This window comes from Oncorhynchus masou, unplaced genomic scaffold, assembly GCF_036934945.1.
Source record: "Oncorhynchus masou masou isolate Uvic2021 unplaced genomic scaffold, UVic_Omas_1.1 unplaced_scaffold_3983, whole genome shotgun sequence".
Lineage (NCBI taxonomy): Eukaryota > Metazoa > Chordata > Actinopteri > Salmoniformes > Salmonidae > Oncorhynchus > Oncorhynchus masou.
The window spans coordinates 4048-28960 of record NW_027010384.1 but is presented as its reverse complement, the minus strand read 5'-3'; the positions used below and the strand labels follow the sequence as shown (position 1 = coordinate 28960).

General features: G+C 42.6%; 1 protein-coding gene across 1 annotated transcript; it reads right to left on the bottom strand.

The window, feature by feature from the left end:
• Nucleotides 1–24592, bottom strand: LOC135534822 (uncharacterized protein C8orf34 homolog; the record flags this gene model as incomplete). Its single annotated transcript, XM_064961654.1, is given in 8 exon segments — nucleotides 1–84; nucleotides 1028–1175; nucleotides 5674–5834; nucleotides 9283–9333; nucleotides 18372–18503; nucleotides 19118–19262; nucleotides 24196–24308; nucleotides 24562–24592. Coding segments are annotated over 8 exon segments (865 nt in total), but the record flags the coding sequence as incomplete, so codon positions are not given.
• Between the last annotated feature and the right edge of the window lie 321 nt (nucleotides 24593–24913).

Below are 24913 nucleotides of genomic sequence, written 5' to 3'. Positions count from 1 at the left end.
CTTCCACCACAAGGCCCTCACCTACAGAGAGATGAACCTGGAGAAGAGTCCCCTCAGCAAGCTGTTTATGGGTCTCGCTCGGTTCTACAAGCACAAACAGACACAATTAAGCAACACAATTAAACCCAACCACATTATGGTTAAAGATAACTATTTAACATACTGGAAAGAATTAACCAAAAACAGAGCAAACTAGAATGCTATTTGGCCCTAAACAGAGAGTACACAGTGGCAGAATACCTGACCACTGTGACTGACCCAAACTTAAGGAAAGCTTTGACTATGTACAGACTCAGTGAGCATAGCCTTGCTATTGAGAAAGGCCGTCGTAGGCAGACATGGCTCTCAAGAGAAGCCAGGCTATGTGCACACTGCCCACAAAATGAGGTGGAAACTGAGCTGCACTTCCTAACCTCCTGCCAAATGTATGACCATATTAGAGACACATATTGAAATTCCAGTGTGCCATCACAGCAGCAAGATTTGTGACCTGTTGCCACATGAAAAGGGCAACCAGTGAAGAACAAACACCATTGTAAATACAACCCATATTTATGGTTATTTATCTACCTCTGCTACAACTAGTTGCACATTTTTAGTAATATATTTACTGTTAAATTCTAATACTTTTTAGTTGATGTTGTTACATTTGTTTATTTCACTTGTTTACCGTGCCAATAAAGCCCATTTGAAAAAGAGAGAGAGAGAGAGAGGTAGAGAGAAAGAAAAAAAGAGAGAGGAAGAGAGAAAGAGGAGAGAGGGAGAGAGAAAGAGAGAGAGAGAGAGAGAGAGAGAGAGAGAGAGAGAAAGAGAGAAAGAGAGAGAGAGAGTGTATGTGTTTGACTATCTAGTTTCATGTATTATCCAAGTCAGCTGTGGTGAGGAAGCTCAATGGCTCTCTGTAAAAATAGTCATTATTGTCACTGATGTGTTTTGACATTGGTATCTATGAATCAGTGAATCTGTATTGGGTCTGATGTGTTTTTGTAGTTGTTAGTATTATTGAACAGGAAGGAAGTAGACAGACCCAGCAGCTCCATGACATCGTCCTCATCTTCCATCTCCTCCTCAGTGAGTGAGGGGGCGGAGCTATGGGCGGAGTCAAAGGATTCTTGGGACAACATGGCCGCCAGGAGCCTCTTGTGGTGCTGCTGCTGCTGCTTCAACCCTTTACTCTTCCCACTGCAGAGACAGGAAGGGGAGTGGTACAACAGGAAGGGGAGTGGTTACAACAGGAAGGGGAGTGGTTACAACCGGAGGGGGGGTGGTTACAACTGGAAGGGGAGTGGTTCAAACAGGGGAGGTGGGGTTAAACTGAGAAGGGGAGGAGTTCGAGGGGACCTAGGTTGGGTTGGATAGGATATTATATCCACAGCCAAGAGTATTTCCTGGTACGTTTAGATGGCCAGGAAAAAGGGTGGCTGGTTGCCTCGTGGTGAGAGAGTTGCGTGTTTTGTGGGCGTCCGTAATATTCTATAATATAATATGTAATATTATGGCATGTTGGAATTGTGCCAACCACTGGTACCATTAATGCTAGTTTGACCACCAGAGGGCATCTTTGAGAATCATTTAATAGCCTTCAATATTGGCTGTACTAGAGAATTTAAAACCTGTATGCAGGCTATGGAAGAGCTGGGACATTTTCAGCTTCCAAAAATTGTGTACAGATCCTTTTTTTTTACCTTTATTTTACTAGGCAAGTCAGTTAAGAACAAATTCTTATTTTCAATGACGGCCTAGGAACAGTGGGTTAACTGCCTGTTTAGGGGCAGAACGACAGATTTTGTACCTTGTCAGCTAGGGGATTTGAACTTGCAACCTTTCAGTTACTAGTCCAATGCTCTAACCACTAGGCTACAAATTACCATCGATAAATGCAATTGTGTTCGTTGTCCGTAGTTTGTGCCTGCCCAAACCATAACCCCACCGCCACCATGGGGCACTCTGTTCACAACGTTGACATCAGCTAACCGCTCGCCCACTCAACGCCTTACACGCTGTCTGCCATACGCACGGTTCAGTTGAAACTGTAATTCATCCGTGAAGAGCACGTTTCTCCAACTGAAGGTGAGTATTTGACCACTGAATTTGGTTACGATGCCAAGCTGCAGTCAGGTCAAGACCCTAGCGAGCACGCAGATGAGCTTCCCTGAGACAGTTTTTGACAGTTTGTGCCGAAATTATTCAGTTGTGCAAACCCACAGGTTCCTCAGCTGTCTAGAAGGCTGGTCTCAGACGATCACGCGTGTGGAGGTCCTGGGCTGCCGTGGTTACACGTGGTCTGTGGTCGAGAGACCGGTTGGACATACTGCTAAATTCTCTAAAACGACGTTGGAGACAGTTTATGGTAGAGCAATGAACATTAAATTACTTGGCAGCAGCTCTGGTGGACATTCCTGAAACATCTGTGGCATTGTGTTATGTGACAAAACTGTCAGGACCCGGTTACGAACCTGGGTCTCCGGAGTGAGAAAAAGTCACTTAACCAACTGAGCCACGAATAGTCAGCAGAACCCAGAAGATGAGGCAGACACAGCAGTACTTAAGACGGTGTATTTAATAAAGTAAAAAGGAGAAGTCCTTCAATACAAAAAATGGCAAATCCAAAAGGTGGTAGGAATAGCACAAAAAGCCTCAAGAGATACTCGAAAACAAAAACAGAATTCCACAAGAGCATCCACCGGAATCGACAAGAATACACAGAACACTAGGGCTGGGTGCTAACATACAAACACAGAGCACAGAACTGAGGGAAACTAAGGGTTTAAATACAATCAGGGTAAACGAGGCACAGGTGCAAATAATAATGGGGAACAAGGGAAAAAACATAAGGTCAAAAAGCACAATGGGGGCATCTAGTGACCAAAACCCGGAACAACCCTGGCCAAATCCTGACAAAAACGGCACATTTTAGAGTGGCCTTTTATTGTCCCCCAGCACAAGGCGCACCTGTGTAATGATCATACTGTTTAATCAGCTACTTGATATGCCACACCTGTCAGGTGGATGGATTATCTTGGGAAAGCAGAAATGCTCACTAACAGGGATGTAAGCACATTGGTGAACAACATTTCTGGGTCTTTTATTTCAGCTCATGAAACATGGTACCAACACTTTACATGTTGCGTTCATATTTTTGATGAATGTATATTATATTAATGTATATTATTATATATTATTGTATTATATTCAGTGCATTCAGAAAGTATTCAGACCCCTTGACTTTTTCCACATTTTGTTTACGTTGCAGCATTATTCTAAAATTGATTAAATAGTATTTTGCCCCTCATCAATCTAAACCCAATACCCCATAATGACATCACAATACCCCATAATGACATCACAATACCCCATAATGACATCACAATACCCATAATGACAAAGCAAAAACAGTTTTTTTTTTAAATTTGTGCTAATTTATAAAACCAATAAAACTGAAATGTCACATTTATATAAGGATTCAGACCTTTTATTCAGTACTTTGTTGAAGCACCTTTTGCAACGATTACAGCCTTGAGTCTTCTTGAGTATGATGTTACAAGCTTGGCACACCTGTATTTGGTGAGTTTCTCCCATTCTTCGATGCAGATCCTCTCAAGCTCTGTCAGGTTGGATGGGGAGCGTTGCTGAACAGATATTTGCAGATCTCTCCAGAGATGTTTGATCAGGTTCAAGTCCAGGCTCTGGCTGGGCCACTTAAAGACATTCAGAGATTTGTCCCGAAGCCACTCCTGCGTTGTCATGGCTGTGTGCTTAGGGTTGTTGTCCTGTTGGAAGGTGAACCTTCGCCCCAGACTGAGGTCCTGAGCGATCTGGAACAGGTTTTCATCAAGGATCTCTCTGTAATTTTCTCCGTTCATATTTTCCTGGATCATGACTAGTCTCCCAGTCCCTGCCACTGAAAAACATCTCCACAGCATGATGCTGCCACCACCATACTTCACCATAGGGATGGTGCCAGGGTTTCTCCAGACATGACATTTGACATTCAGGCCAAAGCTTTCAATCTTGGTTATATCAGAGGCCTGATTGGTAGAGTGCTGCAGAGATGGTTGTCCTTCTGGAAGGTTCTCACAGGTGGACTCCAATCAAGTTGTAGAAACATCTCAAGGATGATCAATGGAAACAGGATGCACCTGAGCTCAATTTATAGACTCATAACTAAGGATCTGAATACTTGTAAATATGTTGTAAATATGCTGAATACTTGTAAATATGTAAATAATGTAAATAAGGTCTTTGTTTCTTTTTTATTTTTTATAATTTGCACAAAAAAAAATCTAAAAACCTCTTTTCACTTTGTCATTATTACTTTGTCATTATGGGGTTATTGTGTGTCGATTGATGAGAAAAAATGTTTTATTTTCTCCATTTTAGAATAAGGATATAATGTAATAAATATACTGTAATAAAATGTTTGAAAAAGTCAAGGGGTCTGAATACCTCCCAAAGGCACTGAACAAAAATATAAACAGTGTTGGTCCCATGTTTCATCATCTGAAAGAAAACATCCCAGAAATGTAGAAATGTTCCAGCTTAATTGGCACGTATAAGATCAGTATATATTATAATTATCATTACATACAGGCGCACACACATACATCTTTCCCCAATCTGATACCACAAACATCAGGATGTCTCCCACTAATCAAATGACGGAATAACCTAATGAGGTTTCAAATAGCTGTGTGTGTGTGTGTGTGTGTGTGTGGTGTGTGTGTGTGTGTGTGTGTGTGTGTGTGTGTGTGATTTATGATTTAATATCTGATCCTCTCTAATTAGCTACATCCCAAATGGTCACCTAACACGGAGCGCACACACACACACACACACACACACACACACACACACCACACACACACACACACCGCCCCCCCCCCCTCCTCACAGTCCCACAGTTAATATCACCGTGGCAACATCTGGAAGCGGGCCTTGGAGAGAGAGAGGGGGCGGCCTGTGCAGTTTTACAAAAAACATTAATTTAGATTAGATTGGATTACTTTAATAGTAGTGGGTTATATAACACCAAAAAGACAGGAATCCCCTTTACATAGACTGACTTCGTCTAGCCTGAGTGCCAGTCGGTTTGTGCCATCATGCCAACTCATTCAAAACGTTTGGCTTCAGAAGGTAGAGCAATGGAGACGGAAAGAACACACAAAAAAAACAGATCTGGGAACCAGGCTAATAACTTGGGAATTTAAAAAGTGTCTGAGCCGAGCTCAACGAGGTTTAGATGTAGTAGTCCGTGGTAAAACGGGTACAGCGTCATTCAAACACATGTTTTGATCCTGGTTGTTTTTTTTTATTTTTATTTTACCTTTATTTAACTAGGCAAGTCAGTTAAGAACAAATTCTTATTTACAATGACGGCCTAGGAAATAGGATTCAAGTTTCTGATCCCAAAACAAGGCTGCGTCCCAATTGTCACCCCAATCCCTGTATAATGCACTTCCTTTGACCAGAGCCCATGACCAGAGCCCTATGGGTAGTGCACGATATAGGGACTCGGGTGCCTTTCAGAACAAAGACAATGTCCCCTTCTCCATTCCAGCTAGAGCATAAATCAATCTTAATTGGCACACACACACACAAAAACTCCCCACTACCCCCTCCCACACTCACACTCCTCCCCTCTCCTCCACACACACACATTACACACACACACACCCTTCATTTTCTCTCCTACCTTCCGGCAGGGCTGCTATCAGCGCTCCCCCAAGCCTCAGTCTTGGTCCTGGGGACTGGGGGTTGGAGCATCTCTGCTGCCAGTGGGTCGGGGTCTTCCTCCTCCCTGCCCACCCACTCCCCCACCACCCTGGGCTGCAGCACTGAGTTATACCCCCCCAGGTTCTGGAGGGACGGGGAGAAAGGGAGAAAAAGAGATTGTAATTGTAATGTCCATATGACAATCTGAGTGTTTGACGATGATACTTCCTAGCCAGATATTAAATATAGACGCTATCAAAACAAAGAGGGAGGTATCATGAGAGATCATGAGAATGGGGGAAGTGCAATACAACCCAAACATCAATACAACCCAATGCACCCCATTAAGACCCAATAAAACCCAATACAACCCAATAATCAATACAACTCAATACAACCCAATAAGACCCAATACAACCAAAACATCAATAAAACCCAATACAACCCAATACAACCCAATACAACCCAATACAACCCAAACATCAATACAACCCAATACAACCCAAACATCAATACAACCCAATACAACCCAATACGACCCAATAAGACCCAATACAACCCAAACATCAATACAACCCAAAAATCAATACAACCCAATAAGACCCAATACAACCCAAACATCAATACAACCCAATACAACCCAATAAGACCCAATACAACCCAATACAACCCAAACATCAATACAACCCAAAAATCAATACAACCCAATACAACCAAATACAACCCAATAAGACCCAATACAACCCAAACATCAATACAACCCAATACAACCCAAACATCAATACAACCCAATACAACCCAAACATCAATACAACCCAAACACACCCCAAAACAATCCAATACAACACAAACACACCCCAAAACAACCCAATACAACCCAAACACACCCCAAAACAACCCAATACAACCCAAACACACCCCAAAACAACCCAAACACACCCCAAAACAACCCAAACACACCCCAATACAACCCAAACATCAATACAACCCAATACGACCCAATACCACCTAATAAGACCCAATACAACCCAATACAATCCAAACATCAATACAACCCAATACACCTCAATAAGGCCCAAGACAACTCGAGCATCAATACAACCCAAACATCAATACAACCCAAACATCAATACAACCCAATAAGACCCAATACAACCCAATACAATCCAAACATCAATACAACCCAATACAACCCAATACCACCCAATAAGACCCAATACAACCCAATACAACCAAACATCAATACAACCCAATACAACCCAATACACCCCAATAAGACCCAAGACAACCCGAACATCAATACAACCCAAACATCAATACAACCCAATACAACCCGACATCAATACAACCCAATACAACCCAATGGACCAAGACAACCCAAGCATCAATACACCCCAAACATCAAGACACCCAATACAATAAACATCAATACAACCCAATCATCAATACACCCCAACCATCACATTTAATACAACCCAATCATCAATACACCCCAAACATCCTGAACACCCCAACATCAATACAACCAATACAATGAACCCAAGACAACCCAAGCATCAATACACCCCAAACCATCAAGACACCCAACAGCAATCATCAATACAACCCAATCATCAATACACCCCAAACATCAATACAACTCTATACACCCCAAACATCAATACAACCCAATACAACCCAAACATCAATACAACCCAAACATCAATACAACCCAAACATCAATACACCCCAAACATCAAGACACCCAACACAACCCAATCATCGGACACAACTGGCAATCATCAATACACCCCAAACATCAATACACCCCAAACATCAAGACACCCCAATACAACCAAACATCAATACAACCCAATCATCAATACACCCAACATCAATACAGCTCAATACAACTCAATACAACCCAAACATCAATACAACCCAATACAACCCAAACATCAATACAACCCAAACATCAATACAACCCAAACATCAATACAACCCAAACATCAAGACACCCAATACAACCAATCATCAAGACCTTAATACAACCCAATCATCAATACACCCCAAACATCAATACACCCCAAACATCAATACAGCCCAATACAACCCAAACATCAATACAACTCAATACAACCCAAACATCAATACAACCCATACAACCCAAACATCAATACAACCCAATCATCAATACAACTCAATACAACAAAAACATCAATACAACCCAATACAACAAACATCAATACAACCCAAACATCAATACAACCAATACAACTAAACATCAATACAACCCCAATACAACTAATAATCAATACAACTCAAAAAACAACCCAATCATCAATACAACCCAATACAACCCAAACAATAATACAACTCAATACACCCCAAACATCAAGACACCCCAATTACAACCAAACATCAATACAACCCAATCATCAATACACCCCAAACATCAATACAACTCAATACAACTCAATACAACCCAAACATCAATACAACCCAATACAACCCAAACATCAATACAACTCAATACAACCCAAACATCAATACAACCCAAACATCAATACAACTCAATACAACCCAAACATCAATACAACCCAAACATCAATACAACCCAATACAACCCAAACATCAATACAACCCAATACAACCCAAACATCAATACAACCCAATCATCAATACAATAAAAACAATCTGTCGAACTGCAGGCATACAGGCATATAACAGAACTATCCATCTGGAGGACTCACCATCGACAAACAGAACTATCCATCTGGAGGACTCACCATCGACAAACACAACTATCCATCTGGAGGACTCACCATCGACAAACACAACTATCCATCTGGAGGACTCACCATCGACAAAAAAAAGTGACTATGCATAGATAATAAACACTGACTAGCAGCACTGTACAAAACAAAGTGAAGAGGGGAGGGGAGGTTCAATGTAAATAGTCTTGGTAGCCATTTGATTGATTGTTCAGCAGATGTATGACTTGGAGGTAGAAGCTGTCAAGGAGCCTTTTGGACCTCGACTTGGTGCTCCGGTACCGCTTGCCGTGTGGTGGCAGAAAGAACAGTCTATGATTTGGGTGACTGGAGTCTTAGACAATTCTTTGGGCCTTCCTTTGACACCACCTGGTATAGAGGTCCTGGATGGCAGGAAGCTCGGCCCCAGTGATCAAATCAAATGTTTTGTCTCCCTACAAACTGAGTTCTCTCATTATTGTGTTGAGGTAGAACCAGGGCCAGACAGTGTATAAAACCAAGATTTTTTCCTACAGAAAGAGGAGCTTATTAAAGTTTTACAGGATGGGTGTCGGTCCCATGAGATTGTTGCATGTCATTATTTTCACACACACACACACACACACATGTACACGCACACGCACACGCACACACGCACACGCACACATACACATACACACACACATACACGCACACACATTCCCGTGGGAATCAAAACCTCAACCCTAGCGTTGAAAGCACCACATGCTCTACCAACTGAGCGCCACACAGAAACCGCGCACAAACACAAAAACACAACAAACAACCATTTTCATGATGTACATTTAAAAAGAAACACGACTGCAGTTGTAAGTCGTTACCTGGTCACGTTCATCAGAAACAGCGATACCTGTGAAGAGCAGAAAAGTGAATCAGCGGGAGACAAAATGCCAAGGAACTTTCACGCACTAAACTGTAGTCTGTATTCACAAAGGTTCAGGAGTTAGTAGATGTGTTAAGGTTCAGGAGTAAGTATATGTATTAAGGTTCAGGAGTTAGTAGATGTATTAAGGTTCAGGAGTTAGTAGATATTGAGTTCAGGAGTTAGTGAATGTATTAAGATTCAGGGTTATTAGATGTGTTAAAGTTCAGAGGAGTTAATGGGTATTATTAGGTTCAGGAGTTAGTATATATGATATTAGGAGGTTCAGGAGGTTGTTAGTATGTATTAAGGTTCAGGAGTTATTAGATGTGATAAAGGTTCAAGGAGTTAGTAGATGTATTTAAAATTCAAGGTTAGTAGATGTGTTAAGGTTCAAGGAGTTGGTGTTATTGGAGTTCAGGAGATTAGTAGATGTTTAAGGTTCAGGAGTTAGTATATGTATTAAGGTTCAGGGTTAGTAGATGTATTAAAGTTCAGGAGTTAGTGAATGTATTCTCCCAACATCACTACGGGACAGGTTCTGTAGAGCCTTGGGTTCAGGAATTAGGGATACGTTACTAGGCACTACGGTTTTGTACTAGGGATTAGGGTACTGCAGTACGGAGCAACCTGTAGTCAGACAGTGCGGAGCCTCCACCAACTGTCAGACAGTAAGGAGCCTCCACCAACAACAACCGTCAGACAGTACGGAGCCTCCACCAACAACTGTCAGACAGTACGGAGCCTCCACCAACAACTGTCAGACAGTACGGAGCCTCCACCAACAACTGTCAGACAGTACGGAGCCTCCACCAACAACTGTCAGACAGTGCGGAGCCTCCACCAGCAACTGTCAGACAGTGCGGAGCCTCCACCAACTGTCAGACAGTAAGTAGCCTCCAACAACTGACAGACAGTACGGAGCCTCCACCAACAACAACTGTCAGACAGTACGGAGCCTCAACCAACAACTGACAGACAGTGCGGAGCCTCCACCACCAACAACCGTCAGACAGTACGGAGCCTCCACCAACTGTCAGACAGTACGGAGCCTCCACCAACAACTGACAGACAGTACGGAGCCTCCACCAACAACAACTGTCAGACAGTACGGAGCCTCCAACAACAACTGTCAGACAGTACGGAGCCTCCACCAGCAACTGTCCAGACGCCTCCACCAACAGCTGTCAGGCAATGCAGGCCTCCACCAACAGCTGTCCAGACAGTAGTAGCCTCCACCAACTGTCAGACAATCACAGGCCTCCAACAACTGACAGACGATGCGGGCCTCCACCAGCAACAACTGTCAGACAGTGCGGAGCCTCAACCAACAACTGACAGACGTGGGCCTCTACCACCACAACCGTCAGACAGTGCCGGGCCTCCAACAACAACTGACACAGATGCGGGCCTCCACCAACAACTGTCAGACAGTGCAGACCTCAACCAACAGCAGCTGTCAGACGATGCGGGCCTCCACCAACTGTCAGAACAGTAAAGAGCCCTCCACCAGCACTGTCCATGATGGGCCTCCACCAACCGTCCAGACAGTACGGACCTCCACCAACAACAACTGTCAGACAGTGCGGGCCTCAACCAACAACTGACAGACAGTGCGGGCCTCCACTGCCAACAACTGTCAGACGATACAGGCCTCAACAACAACTGACAGACGATGCAGACCTCCACCACCAACAACCGCATCAGACAGTAAGGAGCCTCCCACCAACTGTCAGACAGTAAGGAGCCTCCACCAACCACCATCAGACAGTACGGAGCCTCCACAACCCGTCAGACAGTACGGAGCCTCCACTAACCGTCAGACAGTACGGAGCCTCACCAACCGTCAGACATTACGGAGCCTCCACCAACCGTCAGACCAGACGGAGCCTCCACCAACCGTCAGACAGTACGGAGCTTCCACCAACTGTCAGACAGTACGAGCCTCCACCAACCGTCAGACAGTACGGAGCCTCCACCAACCGTCAGACAGTACGGAGCCTCCACCAACCGTCAGACGTACGGAGACACTCCACCAGCCGTCAGACAGTACGGAGCCTCCACCAACCGTCAGACAGTACGGAGCCTCCACCAACATTAATTAATTAATTAATAAAAAGAAATAAACAATGAAAAGTGAAGACTAAAAAAAAAACAAAGTTTATAAGTAATAGAGACATTTCAAATGTCATATTAAGTCTATTTTCAGCGTTGCAATGACGTGCTGAAATAGTTACAATTTTTCAAGAAACATTTTCATATATTTGGGTTGTATTCACAATGGTATTGTTTATTCACTGGTTGCCCAAATCTTGCTGCTCTGATTGCACACTGTAATTATTTCACCCAATAGATATGGGGTTTATCAGAATTGGATTGGTCATACATTTGGCAGGAGGGTTAGGAAGTGCAGCTTTAGTTTCCCTCCATTTTGCGGGCCAGCCTACATAGCTTGTCTTCTCTTGAGAGCCAGTGTTTGTGAACAGAGCCCCAGGACCCAACGTACTTAGGGTACTCTGTAGGTGATGGTTTGTTGTGGAAGCTTGGGAATCGCATCCCTTTTTAGGTGGTTATTGAATTTAGTCTCTCTCTCTCTCTCTCTCTCTCTCTCTCTCTCTCTCTCTCTCTGTCTCTCTCTCTCTCTCTCTCTCTCTCTCTCTCTCTCTCTCTCTCTCTCTCTCTCTCTCTCTCTCTCTCTCTCTCTCTCTCTCTCTCTCTCTCTCTCTCTCTCTCTCTCTCTCTCTCTCTCTCTCTCTCTCTCTCTCTCTCTCTCTCTCTCTCTCTCTCTCTCTCTCTCTCTCTCTCTCTCTCTCTCTCTCTCTCTCTCTCTCTCTCTCTCTCTCTCTCTCTCTCTCTCTCTCTCTCTCTCTCTCTCTCTCTCTCTCTCTCTCTCTCTCTCTCTCTCTCTCTCTCTCTCTCTCTCTCTCTCTCCTCTCCCTCTCCCTCCCTCCCTCCCTCTCCCTCCCTCCCTCCCTCCCTCCCTCCCTCCCTCTCTCCCTCCCTCCCTCCCTCCCTCCCTCTCTCTCTCTCTCTCTCTCTCTCTCCCTCCCTCCCTCTCTCTCTCTCCCTCCCTCTCTCTCTCTCTCTCCCTCCCTCTCTCTCTCTCTCTCCTCTCTCTCTCTCTCCTCTCTCTCTCCCTCTCTCTCTCTCTCTCCCTCCCTCTCTCCCTCCCTCCCTCCCTCCCTCCCTCCCTCCCTCCCTCCCTCCCTCCCTCTCTCTCTCCCTCCCTCCCTCCCTCTCTCCCTCCCTCTCTCCCTCCCTCTCTCTCTCTCTCTCTCTGGGATTAGATGAGGAGGGTATCCTGTGGTCCCGTGTGGCTCAGTTATTAGGGCATGGCACTTGCAATGCCAGGATCGTGGGTTCGATTATATACCAACAGAGAAGGTAAGGAGAGATACCTACTGACAACAACATTTTATTTCGTGGCATAGAACTCTCATTTTTTAACTGTTGTCTTCCATTTGAACTTATCCTTTAGAATTTTTGTTTCTTCGTTTACAGGTCGGTTTGTTACAGAAAACAAAAAAATCCTCTAAATGACGTACTGAATAATAAGTATATAAGCCCATTATGTTCTGGTGCAGCTTTGCGAAGAGCACAGCTCTTGTTTCATGTATTTTGCCAGACTGACAAAGCTTTAAGGAACAAAGAGAGAGAGAGTGGCAGGGAGAAGCAGCCAGAGGAGACATACGTCCTCTCTTTCCTTTCCTCCTGATTGTGAGAGATGGTCTGACCGCAACCTGAAATAGACTGGAACTGGCATGAGAATGAGAGCAATACTGAATTATTGAAGTTTCTGCCTCTCCTCCCTCCTTTCCCTCCCATATGTCTCGATCTGTCTCTCTCTATCTCTCGCTTTGCCTCACACCTTCTATCTCTCTCTCTCTCTTTCCACTATCGCCTTCTCCTCTCCCCATCTCTCTCCTCCCTCCTTTCCCTCCCATATGTCTCGATCTGTCTCTCTCTATCTCTCGCTTTGCCTCACACCTTCTATCTCTCTCTCTCTCTTTCCACTATCGCCGCCTTCTCCTCTCCCCATCTCTCTCCTTCCCTCCTTCTCCAACCACTTCATCTCTCTATCCATTTGACCCAACCTACGAGTCCCTTACATCACCCTTCATTCAGTGTGTCCCCAGTTATCTATAGAACCTCGTTACATCACCCTTCATTCAGTGTGTCCCCAGTTATCTATAGAACCTCATTACATCACCCTTCATTCAGTCTGTCCCCAGTTATCTATAGAACCTCATCACATCACCCTTCATTCAGTCTGTCCCCAGTTATCTATAGAACCTCATTACATTACCCTTCATTCAGTCTGTCCCCAGTTATCAATAGAACCTCATTACATTACCCTTCATTCAGTCTGTCCCCAGTTATCTATAGAACCTCATTACATCACCCTTCATTCAGTCTGTCCCCAGTTATCTATAGAACCTCATTACATCACCCTTCATTCAGTCTGTCCCCAGTTATCTATAGAACCTCGTTACATCACCCTTCATTCAGTCTGTCCCCAGTTATCTATAGAACCTCATTACATCACCCTTCATTCAGTCTGTCCCCAGTTATCTATAGAACCTCATTACATTACCCTTCATTCAGTCTGTCCCCAGTTATCTATAGAACCTCATTACATTACCCTTCATTCAGTCTGTCCCCAGTTATCTATAGAACCTCATTACATTACCCTTCATTCAGTCTGTCCCCAGTTATCTATAGAACCTCATTACATTACCCTTCATTCAGTCTGTCCCCAGTTATCTATAGAACCTCATCACATCACCCTTCATTCAGTCTGTCCCCAGTTATCTATAGAACCTCATTACATCACCCTTCATAGAACCAATGAGGCGAATCATTGGCGTACAACAACTATCAATACTAAATGCTGCAATCAAAACGCTGCTGTAATCTGTCGCACACGAACCATAGGTGCCTGCGCCTGTTGGTATAATTTACCGTCAGTCATTATGCCGAGTTCTGGGGTTTCTGGTGGGAGTATAGGACAGGTACCAGCCACATCATCAGCTGACAACATCCATTGGTAATGACAGAGGAACGGAGAGGACTAATGGAGGTGCCATTTAAACAACAAAGACTTCTATCATGACAGACTGTAGATATAGTAGATATAGTAGATACAGTAGCTATAGTAGATATAGTATATATCGTAGATATTGTATATACGGTAGCTATAGTATATATAGTAGATATAGTATAAATAGTAGATATGATATATATATAGTAGATATATAGTATATATATATAGTTTATATAGTATATATAGTAGATAGAGTAGATATAGTATATATAGTATATACAGTAGCTATAGTATATATAGTAGATATAGTAGATATAGTAGATATGGTATATATATCATTTATAGTAGATATAGTAGATATAGTATATATAGTAGATATAGTATATATAGTATATACAGTAGCTATAGTATATATAGTAGCTATAGTAGATATAGTAGATATAGTAGATATAGTAGATATAGTATATACAGTAGCTATAGTATATATAGTAGCTATAGTAGATATAGTAGATATAGTAGATATGGTATATATAGTATATATAGCAGATATAGTAGATATGGTATATATAGTATATATAGTAGATATAGTAGATATGGTATATACAGTAGCTATAGTATATACAGTAGCTATAGTAGATATAGTACATACAGTAGCTATAGTAGATATAGTAGATATAGTAGATATAGTAGATATAGTATATATAGTATATATAGCAGATATAGTATATATAGTAGCTATAGTAGATATAGTATATATAGTATATATAGTAGCTATAGTAGATATAGTAGATATAGTAGATATAGTAGATATGGTATATATAGTATATATAGTAGATATGGTATATATATCATTTATAGTAGATATAGTAGATATAGTATATATATAGTAGATATGGTATATATAGTATATATAGTATATATAGTAGATATAGTAGATATAGTATATATAGCAGATATAGTATATATAGTAGCTATAGTAGATATAGTAGATATAGTATATATAGTATATATAGCAGATATAGTATATATAGTAGATATAGTAGATATAGTAGATATAGTATATATAGTATATATAGCAGATATAGTATATATAGTAGATATAGTATATATAGCAGATATAGTATATATAGCAGATATAGTATATATAGTAGCTATAGTAGATATAGTAGATATAGTATATATAGTATATATAGCAGATATAGTATATATAGTAGATCACCACCTCAAGCTGAACCTCGGCAAGACGGAGCTGCTCTTCCTCCCGGGGAAGGACTGCCCGTTCCATGATCTCGCCATCACGGTTGACAACTCCATTGTGTCCTCCTCCCAGAGCGCTAAGAACCTTGGCGTGATCCTGGACAACACCCTGTCGTTCTCAACCAACATCATGGCGGTGGCCCGTTCCTGTAGGTTCATGCTCTACAACATCCGCAGAGTACGACCCTGCCTCACACAGGAAGCGGCGCAGGTCCTAATCCAGGCACTTGTCATCTCCCGTCTGGATTACTGCAACTCGCTGTTGGCTGGGCTCCCTGCCTGTGCCATTAAACCCCTACAACTCATCCAGAACGCCGCAGCCCGTCTGGTGTTCAACCTTCCCAAGTTCTCTCCACGTCACCCCGCTCCTCCGCTCTCTCCACTGGCTTCCAGTTGAAGCTCGCATCCGCTACAAGACCATGGTGCTTGCCTACGGAGCTGTGAGGGGAACGGCACCGCAGTACCTCCAGGCTCTGATCAGGCCCTACACCCAAGCAAGGGCACTGCGTTCATCCACCTCTGGCCTGCTCGCCTCCCTACCATTGAGGAAGTACAGTTCCCGCTCAGCCCAGTCAAAACTGTTCGCTGCTCTGGCCCCCAATGGTGGAACAAACTCCCTCACGACGCCAGGACAGCGGAGTCAATCACCACCTTCCGGAGACACCTGAAACCCCACCTCTTCAAGGAATACCTAGGATAGGATAAGTAATCCTTCTCACCACCCCCCTTAATGATTTAGATGCACTATTGTAAAGTGGCTGTTCCACTGGATGTCAGAAAGGTGAATTCACCAATTTGTAAGTCGCTCTGGATAAGAGCGTCTGCTAAATGACTTAAATGTAAATGTAAATGTAGTATATATAGTATATATAGTATATATAGCAGATATAGTATATATAGTATATATAGCAGATATAGTATATATAGTATATATAGTATATATAGCATATATAGTATATATAGCAGATATAGTATATATAGTATATATAGTATATATAGTATATATAGCAGATATAGTATATATAGTATATATAGTATATACAGCAGATATAGTATATATAGTATATATAGCAGATATAGTATATATAGTATATATAGTATATATAGCAGATATAGTATATATAGCAGATATAGTATATATAGTATATATAGTATATATAGTATATATAGCAGATATAGTATATATAGCAGATATAGTATATATAGTATATATAGCAGATATAGTATATATAGTATATATAGCAGATATAGTATATATAGTATATATAGCAGATATAGTATATATAGTATATATAGCAGATATAGTATATATAGCAGATATAGTATATATAGCAGATATAGTATATATAGTATATATAGCAGATATAGTATATATAGTATATATAGTATATATAGCAGATATAGTATATATAGCAGATATAGTATATATAGTATATATAGCAGATATAGTATATATAGCAGATATAGTATATATAGCAGATATAGTATATATAGCAGATATAGTAGATATAGTATATATAGTATATATAGTATATATAGCAGATATAGTATATATAGTATATATAGCAGATATAGTAGATATAGTAGATATAGTATATATAGTATATATAGCAGATATAGTATATATAGCAGATCTAGTATATATAGTAGATATAGTATATATAGTATATATAGTATATATAGCAGATATAGTAGATATAGCAGATATAGTATATATAGTATATATAGTATATATAGCAGATATAGTATATATAGTATATATAGCAGATATAGTATATATAGTATATATAGTATATATAGCAGATATAGTATATATAGTATATATAGCAGATATAGTATATATAGTATATATAGTAGATATAGTATATATAGTAGATATAGTAGATATAGTATATATAGCAGATATAGTATATATAGTAGCTATAGTAGATATAGTATATATAGTATATATAGTAGCTATAGTAGATATAGTAGATATAGTAGATATAGTAGATATAGTAGATATAGTATATATGGTATATATAGTATATATAGTAGATATAGTATATATAGTATATATAGTAGATATAGTATATATAGTATATATAGCAGATATAGTATATATAGCAGATATAGTATATATAGCAGATATAGTATATATAGCAGATATAGTATATATAGTATATATAGTATATATAGTAGATATAGTAGATATAGTAGATATAGTAGATATAGTATATATAGCAGATATAGTATATATAGTATATATAGTAGCTATAGTAGATATAGTATATATAGTAGCTATAGTAGATATAGTATATATAGTAGATATAGTAGATATAGTATATATAGTATATATAGTATATATAGTAGATATATTAGATATAGTATATATAGTATATATAGTAGCTATAGTAGATATAGTAGCTATAGTAGATATAGTATATATAGTAGATATAGCAGATATAGTATATATAGCAGATATAGTATATATAGCAGATATAGTATATATAGCAGATATAGTATATATAGTATATATAGTATATATAGTAGATATAGTATATATAGCAGATATAGTATATATAGCAGATATAGTATATATAGTATATATAGTATATATAGTATATATAGTATATATAGTATATATAGCAGATATAGTATATATAGCAGATATAGTATATATAGCAGATATAGTATATATAGCAGATATAGTAGATATAGTATATATAGTATATACTATACTCACAGGACTTAGATTCTGCTGAAGGAAGGCAGATGTTAGACACTGCCAGGTCACTCTTGGATTTCTTGGGTTTGTTCGGGTGGATCTGCCAGGGCTTCTGGTAACTCCCGAAGTCAGGACCTCCTATACTCTCTGCTGAGAGAAGAAGGTACCGCGGGAACAGTAGTACACACAATGACTAGGAATGTGTGTGTTTGTGTGGATGTGTTTAACTATACTTGTGTGAGGACCAGAAGTCCCCACAAGAATAGTAAACAAACACACATTTCACCAACTGGGGACATTTTGTTGGTCCCCACAAGATCAAATGCTATTTTTAGGGGATTTAGGGTTAAGGTTAAAATTTGTGTTAGAGTTAGGTTTAGGATTAGGAGCTAGGTTTAGGGTTAAGGTTAAGGTTGAAATTAGTGTTAGAATTAGGTTTAGGTTTAGGATTAGGAGCTAGGTTTAGGGTTAAGGTTAGAATTAGTGTTAGACTTATTTTAAGGTTTAGGAGCTAGGTTTAGGTTTAGGGTTTAGGTTAGGTTTTGGGTTTAAGGTTAGGTTAGGGTAAGGGTTATTGGTTAGGAAAAATAGGATTTTGAATGGGACTAAATTGTGTGTCCCATCTATAGAACCTCATTACTAACAAGGTTAGTTATAACAACACCGTTTGTGTGCACACGATTGCTCACACGTGCTCTGTGAGTTTACGTGAGCTTCTGAGTGTAGGCGTGTACGTGTACATGAATCTGTGTCTGCGCTCCTACCTGCATCGCTCTGGGCCCACAGAGCGGCGGAGCCCGGCAGTGTTCTGTGCAGCTTGCCGGGGCTGCCTGGCTTGGTCTGCAGGTGACTGATGAGAAAGGGGACAGGGTGGTCTGGGGTCTGGCTGATTAGACTGGCCATCATCTCCTAGCAGGAACAGCAGAACAGAGACACATCACAAAGACCGACAGAGGAAGAGGGGGAGAGGTAAAGAGAGAGAGAGAGGGGTAAAGAGAGAGGGGAGATGTAAAGAGAGAGGGGAGAGGGGGAGAGGTAAAGCGAGAGAGGAGAGGGAGAGGTAAAGAGAGAGGGGAGAGGGGAGAGGTAAAGGGAGAGGAGAGGGGAGGTAAAGGAGAGGGGAGAGGTAAGAGAGATGTAAGAGGAGAGAGGTAAGAGAGAGGGGATAGGGGGGAGAGGTAAAAGGAGAGGGGAGAGGGGGAGAGAGTAAGAGAGAGAGAGAGGGGGAGAGGTAAAGGGAGAGGGGAGAGGGGGGGAGGTAAAGGGAGAGGGGAGGAGGTAAAAGGGAGGGGGGGAGAGGTGAGGAAGGGAGAGGGGAGAGGTAAAGAGAGATGTAAAGAGAGAGGAGATGTAAAGAGAGGGGATGGGGAGAGGTAAAGGGAGAGGGGAGAGGTAAAGGGAGAGGGGAGAGGGGAGAGGTAAAGGGAGAGGGAGAGGGGAGAGGGGGAGAGGTAAAGAGAGAGGGTAGATGTAAGAGAGAGAGGAGGGGTGAGATGTAAAGAGAGAGGGGAGAGGTAAGAGAGAGGGGAGAGTAGAGAGGGGAGGGGGGGAGAGGTAAAGGGAGGGGGAGAGGTAAGGAGAGGGAGAGGTAAAGGGAGAGGGGGAGGAAAGGGAGAGGGGGAGAGGTAAAGGAGAGGGGAGAGGTAAAGGGAGAGGGGAGAGGAAAAGGAGAGGGGGAGAGGGGGAGAGGTAAAGGGAGGGAGAGGAAAGGGAAGAGGGGGAGAGGTAAAGGGAGAGGGAGAGGTAAAGGGAGAGGGGAGAGGTAAAGGGAGAGGGGAGAGGTAAAGGGAGAGGGGAGAGGTAAGGGAGAGGGGAGAGGTAAAGGGAGAGGGGAGAGGGGAGAGGTAAGGGAGAGGGGAGAGGGGGAGAGGTAAGAGAGAGAGGGTAGATGTAAAGAGAGAGGGGAGAGGTAAAGAGAGAGAGGAGAGGGTGAGATGTAAAGAGAGAGGGAGAGGTAAAGAGAGAGGGGAGAGGTAAAGAGAGAGAGAGAGAGGTAAAGAGAGAGGGGGAGAGGTAAAGGGAGAGGGGGAGAGGTAAAGGGAGAGGGGGAGAGGTAAAGGGAGAGGGGAAGAGGTAAAGGGAGAGGGGAGAGGGGGAGAGGTAAATAGAGAGAGGGTAGATGTAAAGAGAGAGGGGAGAGGTAAAGAGAGAGGGGAGAGGGTGAGATGTAAGAGAGAGGGAGAGGTAGAGAGAGGGAGAGGTAAAGAGAGAGGGGAGAGGGGGAGAGGTAAGAGAGAGGGGGAGGGGAGAGGTAAAGAGAGAGGGAGAGGGGGAGAGGTAAAGACAGAGGGGAGAGGGGGAGAGGTAAAGAGAGAGGGGGAGGTAAAGAGTTAGGGGGAGAGGGGGAGAGGTAGAGTTAGGGGGAGAGGGGGAGATGTAAAGAGAGAGGGGGAGATGTAAACAGAGAGGGGAGAGGGGAGAAGTAAAGACAGAGGGGAGAGGTAAAGATAGAGGGGAGAGGGGGAGAGGTAAAGACAGAGGGAGAGGGAGAGATAAAGACAGAGGGAGAGAGGGGAGAGGTAAAGAGAGATGGGAGAGGGGGAGAGGTAAAGAGAGATGGGAGAGGGGGAGAGGTAAAGAGAGAGGGAGAGGGAGAGGTAAAGAGAGAGGGGAGAGGGGGAGAGGTAAAGAGAGAGGGGAGAGGGGGATATGTAAAGAGAGAGGGAGAGGGAGAGGTAAAGAGAGAGGGAGAGAGGGAGAGGTAAAGAGAGAGGGAGAGAGGGGAGAGGTAAAGAGAGGGAGAGAGAGAGGGGGAGAGAGGGGAGAGGTAAAGAGAGGGGAGAGGTAGAGGAGGAGAGAGGGGAGAGGTAAAGAGAGAGGGGAGAGGTAAAGAGAGAGGGGAGAGGGGGAGAGGTATCTTAGTCAGCTATCCTCGTCTTGTCTGTGTTACAGTATACAGTACGTTTGTCAGCTATCCTCGTCTTGTCTGTGTTACAGTATACAGTACGTTTGTCAGCTATATCCTAGTCTTGTCTGTTCTATACAGTATGAAGACAGAAGCAATTCGGTAATTGGTCAGGGGGATATTCCTGCCTGCCTGGCCTTTGTGACTGTCTGGCGCTCAATGCTTAAATAAAGTGGAATCGGAGAATGAACCAATGGTTCTCAGCAGCAGTAGCCTATGTCTCAACCGCACAATTAAATACAACAATAGTGAATTACAGGATCTCTGTGGTCTCAACCAAAATAGGTTCTCTGCAACAGAAGAGTACAGTAGTGTCTTAACTCTGGCCACACAGATCCTGTTAGCGGGATCATTTTCGTCAACATCCGGTGAATTGCAGAGCGCCAAATTCAAATTAAATTGCTAAAAATATTTAATTTTCATGAAATCACAAGTGCAATACACAAAAACACACCTTAACTTGTTTTTTTAATCCAGCCGGCGTGTCAGATTTAAAAAAAAGCTTTACGGTGAAAGCAAACCATGCGATAAAGTAAATTGGTCACGAAAGTCAGAAAAGCAATACAATTAATCACTTACCTTTGATGATCTTCGTATGTTTGCACTCACGAGACTCCCAGTTACACAATAAATGTTCGTTATGTTCGGTAAAGATTGTCTTTACATCCAAAAACCTCCATTTGGTTGGCGCGTTTTGTTCTGTAATCCACAGGCTCGTGCCAGAAAATTCCAAATAGTATCCGTAAAGTTCGTCAAACGTTTCTTATAATCCTTCCTCAGGTTGTTTTTACAATAAATAATTGAATATTTAAACCGGACAGGGCTTTACAATAGAAGAGAGAAAGAAAAGGTCTCGCTCCCGGCGCCCGCGCATGCACAAATCTGGCTGACGCGATGTGATCATTCTCAGCTCATTTTCAGAATAAAAGCCTGAAACTATGTCTAAAGACTGTTCACACCATGGGAAGCCATAGGAAAAGGAATATGGTTGATATCCCTTTAAATGGAGCGAAGGCATGCTATGGAACTGAGAGCTTTCAGGAAAAACAGCACGTCCGGGTTGGATTTTCCTCAGGTTTTCGCCTGCAATATCAGTTCTGTTATACTCACAGACAATATTTTGACAGTTTTGGAAACTTTAAAGTGTATTCGATCCTAATCTGAGAATTATATGCATATTCTAGCTTCTGGGCCTGAGAAATAGGCCGTTTACTTTGGGCACGTTTTTCATCCAAACATCAAAATACTGCCCCCTAGCCTAAATAGGTTTTAACCAGCATGTGGGATATCAGGTCAGCTATCAGCTATTAAAGGAATGGTTGCAGACAATACAAAATAACTTTTGTGATGTGTTTAACAAGAACGACAGCTGAGGAAATAAAATCCCTTATCACAGAATACACCTTTTCCAGGTTGTTTCAACTAGCATGGGAGAAAACAGAGTAGAATCAGAATGCTGTTAATTAATGGTTCTCAGCACACTGTAGGTAAAACTGAGACAGACAGAGAGACAGAGAGAGACAGAGAGAGAGACAGAGAGAGAGACAGAGAGAGACAGAGAGAAAGAGACAGAGAGACACAGAGAGAGAGAGACAGAGAGAGACAGAGAGAGAGAGACAGAGAGAGACAGAGAGAGAGACAGAGAGAGAGACAGAGAGAGAGACAGAGAGAGAGACAGAGAGACACAGACAGAGAGAGACAGAGAGAGACAGAGAGAGAGACAGACAGAGACAGAGAGAGACAGAGAGAGACAGAGACAGAGAGACAGAGAGAGAGACAGAGAGAGAGACAGAGAGACAGAGAGAGAGAGAGACAGAGAGAGACAGAGAGACAAACAGAGAGAGACAGAGAGAGAGAGAGAGCAGAGGCACAGAGAGAGACAGAGAGAGACAGAGATAGACAGAGACAGAGAGACAGAGAGACAGAGAGACAGAGAGAGAAATCAGCGACAGAGCACACAAGAGAGAGAGAGAGAGAGACAGAAAGAGAATGAGAGAGAGGGGTTGGGAGGGAGGGGGGGGTTACACCTTACAAATTCAATTTCCAAAGACTCCCTATCCTGCCTCTTAAAGGGGATGTTGTGAAGAGCTTTATTGCTGAGGAAACGACGAGCCACCTTCCCCTGCTGCTGAAGTGAATCACCTAACACCGTTAAAACACAGAGTGTGTCAGGTAACTTCTGAAGTAAATTTTTACAGCACGAGCAGCACACATTTATAACCCCACTAACAAAGCTGAGATGGAACAGTTAAACGTGGACTATAGTAGCTCTGGTGGGTAGTGTGTGTGTGTGTGTGTGTGTGTGTGTGTGTGTGTGTGTGTGTGTGTGTGTGTGTGTGTGTGTGTGTGTGTGTGTGTGTGTGTGTGTGTGTGTATACCTCTGGTGGGTTTTGTGTGTGTGTGTGTGTATATCTCTGGCGAGCAAAATCTAGAGATTTCCTTACATTTCGTGCACCAGCTGTTGTTTCTCTGGTGGGTAGTGTGTGTGTGTGTGTGTGTGTGTGTGTAAGTTAAGAAATAAAACAACAGTAAAAAGACACTTGAAAATAAGAGTAGCAAGGCTCTATACAGACACTGGTTAGTCAGGCTGATTGAGGAAGTATGTACATGTTAAAGTAACTGTTGAGGTAGTATTTACAGTGACTATGCATATATGATAAACAGAGAGTAGCAGAAGTGTAAAAGAGGGGTTGGGGAGGGAGGCACACAATGTAAATAGTCCAGGTAACCATTGGTTACCTGTTCAGAAGTGTTATGGCTTGGGGGTAATAACTGTTGAGAAGCCCTTTGGTCCAAGACTTGGCACTCAGTACCAGCTGCCATGCGGTGTAGTAGTGTCCGGGGTGGCTGGGGTCTTTTTAGGGCCTTCCGCCTGGTTTAGACGTCCTGGATGGCAGGCAGCTTTGCCCCTGTCATGTACTGAGCCGTTCACACTACCCTCTGTAGTGCCTTGCGGTCAGAGGCTGAGCAGCTGCCGTACCAGGTAGTGATGCCACCAGTCAGGATGCTCTCGATGTTGAAGCTGTAGAACCTTTTGAGGATCTCAGATCCTCAGATCTCAGATCCAAATCTTTTTAGTTTCCTGAGGGGGAATAGGCTTTGTTGTAGTGCCTTGCGGTGAGCAGAGCAGTTGCCATACCAGGCAGTGATTCAACCAGATGCTCTCGGTGGTGCAGCTGTAGAACCTTTGAGGATCTCTTCAGGATCCATGCCAAATCTTTTTAGTTCCTGAGGGGGAATAGGCTTTGTCATGCCCTCTTCATGACTGTCTTGGTGTGTTTGGAGAGGGGACTGAGCACGCACCCCTGGGGGCTCCAGTGTTGAGGATCAGCATGGCAGATGTGTTGCAACCTACCCTCCCCACCTTGGGCGGCCCGTCAGTAAGTCCAGGATCCAGTTGCAGAGGGAGGTGTTTAGTCCCAGGGTCCACCCAGCTTATTGATGAGCTTTGAGGACACTATGGTGTTGAACGGCTGAGCTGTAGTCAATGAATAGCATTCTCAGGTGTTCCGTTTGTCCAGGTGGGAAGGGCAGTGTGGAGTGCAATAGAGATTGCATCATCTGTGGATCTGTTTGGGTGGTATGCAAACTGGAGTGGGTCTAGGGTTTCTGGGATAATGGTGTTGATATGAGCCATGACCAGCTCCTTTCAAAG